This window comes from Atta cephalotes, assembly GCF_000143395.1.
Source record: "Atta cephalotes unplaced genomic scaffold scaffold00024, whole genome shotgun sequence".
NCBI classification, from domain to species: Eukaryota; Metazoa; Arthropoda; class Insecta; order Hymenoptera; family Formicidae; genus Atta; species Atta cephalotes.
The window spans coordinates 3375927-3378058 of NW_012130088.1; the positions used below are offsets into that span (position 1 = coordinate 3375927).

General features: G+C 41.5%; 1 protein-coding gene across 1 annotated transcript in view; it reads left to right on the forward strand.

Moving 5' to 3' along the window:
- The window catches only part of LOC105620161, an 81231-nt gene that overhangs the window by 69016 nt on the left and 10083 nt on the right, over positions 1 to 2132 (forward strand). The window contains 1 exon segment of the mRNA XM_012201666.1: positions 128 to 1356. Within this exon segment, the coding sequence (XP_012057056.1) occupies positions 128 to 1356 (1229 nt within the window).

Consider the following 2132-nt stretch of genomic DNA (forward strand, 5'->3'; position numbering starts at 1 on the left):
ATTTGAGTTTCAAACAAACAGAATTATGAAAAAATCAAGCTTTATCTTTATTTTTCCATCTGCATCAATTTACACAAGCAACAGGAAGTAAGTAAAGATATGGATGAAAGAGTTTATCACGTTTCAGGTGTAGGTTCCGTGTCGAAATTGCGCGACTTCGACGATTGGCAAGATCAGCGACTGTCAACGACTGACGACGATTTGATCTCGCCTTATTCGGATTCGTCCACGAACGATCTCGATCAGATACAGCCGCAAGAGCTTACGAAAAACGGCACTTATGTCATCAGACGTGGCCGCAAGAAAGAGCGCAAAGTTCTACCGAAAACGCCGACTAAGACCAAGAGTCTGTCTTTCGAGAATGGCGAGAAAGACAGTCGATTGTCAGATGTAAAACGATATTCGAGCACTTTTGACAACATCAAAAGTCTATTGAAGGAGGGTAAACTGGAGAGTCTGGATGAACCGGTAAAATTTATGATTCCGGTACCACCGCCGGATCTTATCCGAGTCGAGTCGATGCCGGCGATCAATAACGACGCCAGCAATCGGGCTCAGTTGGATATCACCGTAGAAGAGGAAGAGGCATCCGACATCTCGGATAAGGACAAGGAGCGCGACAACATCGAATTTTCTCGGCTACCATTGTTGCCAGTCGAGGATGATCAAATGAATCGTTTGGATCAATCGAGAGACTGCAACGGTTCGACAGCGTCTAACTTGGCGGATTTGGATATTGGTAAATTATCGGCGAACAGTGCACTCGCCGAGGCCATGACAAAGAAGAAACTTACAAGCGCGGTAAGCGATGAGAGACTAGCTTCTAAGATCCCGGTGAACTTGCTGATTGAGGATCAGATTGTGAAAAAGGCGCTCAAAGAGAATCGCCGGCAACTGGAGAAGGTGAGCGACGCAATCAAGGAAATCGAGAACGTGAAGAACAGCGAATCCTATTGCGAAAGCAAACTCTGGCAGAACGGTGACCTGAAACATAATTCGAAGCGGAACAGTTTCGAGAATGACGGGTTTCCGGTCTACGATAGCCGGAAACCCGTTACGATCGATGGCAGCCCCTATGATAGCAGGAGGCGCGATAGGAAGCAGCAGAAGCAACAGAAGCAGCAGCAGCAGCAGCAGTACAACTCTGATTCCGAGACGTCAAAGACCAGCTCGGATGCGGACTTCGAGGATCGGAGAAAACTGAACGGTGCCACTGATGTCGTCTACTCATCCGGCAGACGACTGCGCCAGAATGGTATCGAGAATCACAAAAATGATCAGAAGCAGATCGAGAACGTGATCGACGCTATTTTGGAAGATTCAAAGAATCCGGAATTTCAGGTAGGAGTGGAATCAGTGAGTTTCGCGAACTTGATCTCATAATTCAAATATCTCATGAATATCAATCGCGTTACCTTGTATGCCTATGTCGCTTAAAATGTTGACGCGAAAAGACGCAACGGAAATAGAGTCTATCTCTACGATAAGTGCTACTAAGGTGCATCTGCGTCGTGAAAAATGCGGAAGTTATATGGTTCATGGTGAGCGTGTGCCGCGGAAAGATGGTGAAAAGATGTCGAACAGCTACGATTGAAGCGGGCCGCCCCATCTATAAATTGGTAGCATTATCTCTATAAAATAGGATTCCATTAGCGATGCTGGCTCTATGATCGCATTTTTCGTCGTGAAATGTGGAAATATCTAAAGAATTGCCGTGCATGCAGCCTGCTGTCTGCGAATCCGTTTTTACTCATTCCCACGTAATTAATTCTAGTCAAAGGTTTTAATTTTTTATCATATAATGTTATATCAAATGTATCTATTAATATTTTTAACTCTCTCGATTAGTTCTCATTTAGAATATTTTAAGTAATTACGTTTTTGTTTTCGTAAAATTATAGACAATTATAGATATAGTGTTGGTACATAAATCGTGATCAAAATTTCTCGAGATACATTCACCTTTTTTAATTAAAAATATAAAAAATAATAAATGTCACAATTAATAATCACATTCAGAGAAAAATATAATAATAGCAACTATATATTAAGTTAGGTGATTAAACTAATTTTGTATTATGTAGAATTAATATATATAGTTGAATATATTATTTTATAGCTGCAATAATTAT